The sequence below is a fragment of the Benincasa hispida genome, chromosome 3 (genome assembly GCF_027475165.1).
Source record: "Benincasa hispida cultivar pf3 chromosome 3, pf3_genome.v1.1, whole genome shotgun sequence".
Lineage (NCBI taxonomy): Eukaryota > Viridiplantae > Streptophyta > Magnoliopsida > Cucurbitales > Cucurbitaceae > Benincasa > Benincasa hispida.
The window spans coordinates 27155905-27158617 of NC_143480.1; the positions used below are offsets into that span (position 1 = coordinate 27155905).

General features: G+C 39.8%; 1 protein-coding gene across 1 annotated transcript; it reads right to left on the reverse strand.

Annotated features, from left to right (window-relative positions):
* Positions 1-542: 542 nt before the first annotated feature.
* On the reverse strand, positions 543-2421 carry LOC120073736 (Integrase-type DNA-binding superfamily protein). Its single transcript, XM_039026552.2, has one exon. The coding sequence runs from the start codon at positions 1853-1855 to the stop codon at positions 824-826; it is 1032 nt and encodes a 343-aa protein (XP_038882480.1). The 5' UTR covers positions 1856-2421; the 3' UTR covers positions 543-823.
* Positions 2422-2713: the final 292 nt, after the last annotated feature.

A 2713-nucleotide genomic window follows, 5' to 3' on the forward strand; every position in this document is an offset into this window, starting at 1 on the left:
TATGATCAAAATTGGAGATATTGTTTCTTCACACACAATATTAATATTGATCCAAACAAAACATGTGAAAACTAAAAAGGAGTGGCCAGGATTCAGCCTCTTGTTATATGTTTCACCCAGGGGATTCCCAATGTATAAAACAGGAGTATCGAGAGCCCACTGATTTTGTTTCCTTACTTTTTTATATCAATAAAGTATTCGAAACGTTTCTTTTTGTTTGGGACTCTCATCTTTGTCTTTGGCGTCACCTAAAGAACGAGAATATTTCATTTCAAACATAATGGATACATCCAAATCCAAGTGGGATGCCTCCTCTAACCTCTTCCTCTGCATCCCACTTCATAATTCCCCTGCCTTGGTCAGTTTGTCTGTCTACATGCACACCAGTCTCTCTTAATGTTCAAGATTTAATTTCATATGCATCTTCACCGAAATTTCTAGCCCTTAATAATAATTCAAATTATTTTCTCTACAAATATACTTTCAATTTCTCAATTTCCTCCCTGCTATAAAACTTGGAGCAGACATATCAGGCAAGAAGAGACTACAAGAGACCAACATATGTATTAAAAACACAAAGTGCTTACTTACATTTTCAACTTGCAAAAGACTCATATAACCAAAATGGTCATGCAAGAGAAGAAAAAACAACCTGCAGACCACCATGGAATACAACCCATTACAGACAAACTTACACTCCCCACCCCTAAACTTTCATTTAACACAAGAACTCTGCAAATGCCTAAAATTTCATTGCAGAATCTTTGCAACAAACTAGACACCATTATCAAAAACCACAAATTACATAGAAAAACATTACTAATTAGCATTCTGATTCCGCCAGCTGACTCAGAGCTGCCCAATCAATTTCAACAGAAGGATATTTTTCCAAACAAAATGCTTCTACTCCTTCACCCCATTGAGGATCTGAAAAGTCCAAGAAGCTGATACTTGACTCAGGGGAAGATTCGCTGGAATAATCTTCAGACCGTAAAGGAGATGAGGATGAAGATGAAGATGAGGTTTCCACTTCACTTTTCAATTCTGGCTCCCAAAAATTGTTAACCACTGCGTTTGATTCGGATGGAAGTGCACTGGTCGTTGGTTTTTCATCCTCAGCAGAACAGAGCTTCTCTGTTTTCCCCTGTTTCAAGCCCTGGCAAATTGCTTGAAGTTTCGCATCCACAGAAGGGTGAAGAGGTTTGAAGTCTCCGAATTGGTGTTTAAGATGTGGGAAGTTGAGCCTAGCAAAGTCCCCACGGAGCTTATAAGCAGCTTTGTCGTAAGCCAAAGCAGCCTCCTCGGCCGTGTCGAAAGTCCCAAGCCAGAGTCTAGTTCGGTTCTTTGGGAGTCTGATTTCGGCCACCCATTTCCCCCAGTGCCGCTGCCGGACTCCCCTATAGAGTTTGGTGGGCTTAGGTGGAGAGCCGATGTGCTTCATGGGGATGGATTTAGGGGCAAGGAAGTTATGGTATTGGGACTGGAATGAAGAAGAGAAGGAAGACATCGTTGTTTGGGGTAGTTGAATTTGAGCTTGAATTTGGAGAATTTGAGAAGGGGTGAGATTGTTTAGCCCGATCGGACCTGATTGCTCAAAACCCATTTGTTCAATTCCCGAGAACCCTTGAGAAAACAAGCGGGTACTCGACGGGGAGCAAAAGTCAGGGCTTAACCAAGGCTGAGAAGAAATAGAAGGAGAAGGCAATGATAGAGAAGAAGAAGAAGAAGAAGAAGAAGAAGTTGAAATAGCACTTTTCATAAAAGGTTGAAGTGCTTTCATTAATTCCTCGCTAAAAGGATCCGAAGAGTAAACCGGCGTTGAGATTCCACTGTAAATATCTATAGCTGCTGCCATGTAACTTGTCAAGAAACTTACAAAACTTGCACAAAGAAAGAAAATAAAATTCTACTTGGAGAAAAAGAGGAGAAAAGCCAGAACAAGAAAAAAAAAAAACCAAGGTTTGTTTCTGCAACCAACTCGAGGGACTTCAAAAAACCACCCTCCAAGTCGAACAAAACAGAAAATATTTACCAAAGAAACATAGAAATCTGGATCTATATTCTGAATCACCTGACTTTCAAGAACCAGCCTCCTGGGTGAATTACACAAAATGTAAAATTAAAATCCAAAAGAAACCCGAAATTTCAATCTATGAAAGGCAGAGGATGACAGAAAGGGAACACAGATAGGCGGGGAAATTAGAGAAGGGGGGAAATCGAAGTAGTTGAACAGAGGATAATAATTGCAGATTATTAAAGAAGAAAAGAGGAGAGAAACTAGCTTTCCATCTTGTGGGCGTTATGCGTAATATGAAATTTCGCCTTGAAAATACAGGTAGGTTTCAGAGTGTTTATATAACACCAAAAATGGCCGTCTCTCTCTCATAGAGCCACCATTTTTCTCTCTCCCAATCGCATTTTTCTCTGCTAAATTATCTCGTCAACTTCAAGATAACATAACTCGAGGTGGAATTTCCAATGAAATACTGCCACGTTGGCATATATGACACGTGGCGGAAGAATAGCACTGGCCCACTTGTGAAAATTTCAGTTAATTGTATTTGCGAGGGTTTATCGTGTACACTGTATAGTGGTTTGGCACGCGCAGCCATGTCACTTTCTTATTCCTTATCCTATCGAATCAATTTTTATCATCCACCATAAAAGATCACCGTCTCATTCAATAAAATTTATGCTAACCATTCAAAACATA

Coding starts and splice junctions, on each gene's coding strand:
- LOC120073736 (XM_039026552.2), bottom strand. CDS start 1,855: ATGGCAGCAGCTATAGATATTTACAGTGGAATCTCAACGCCGGTTTAC.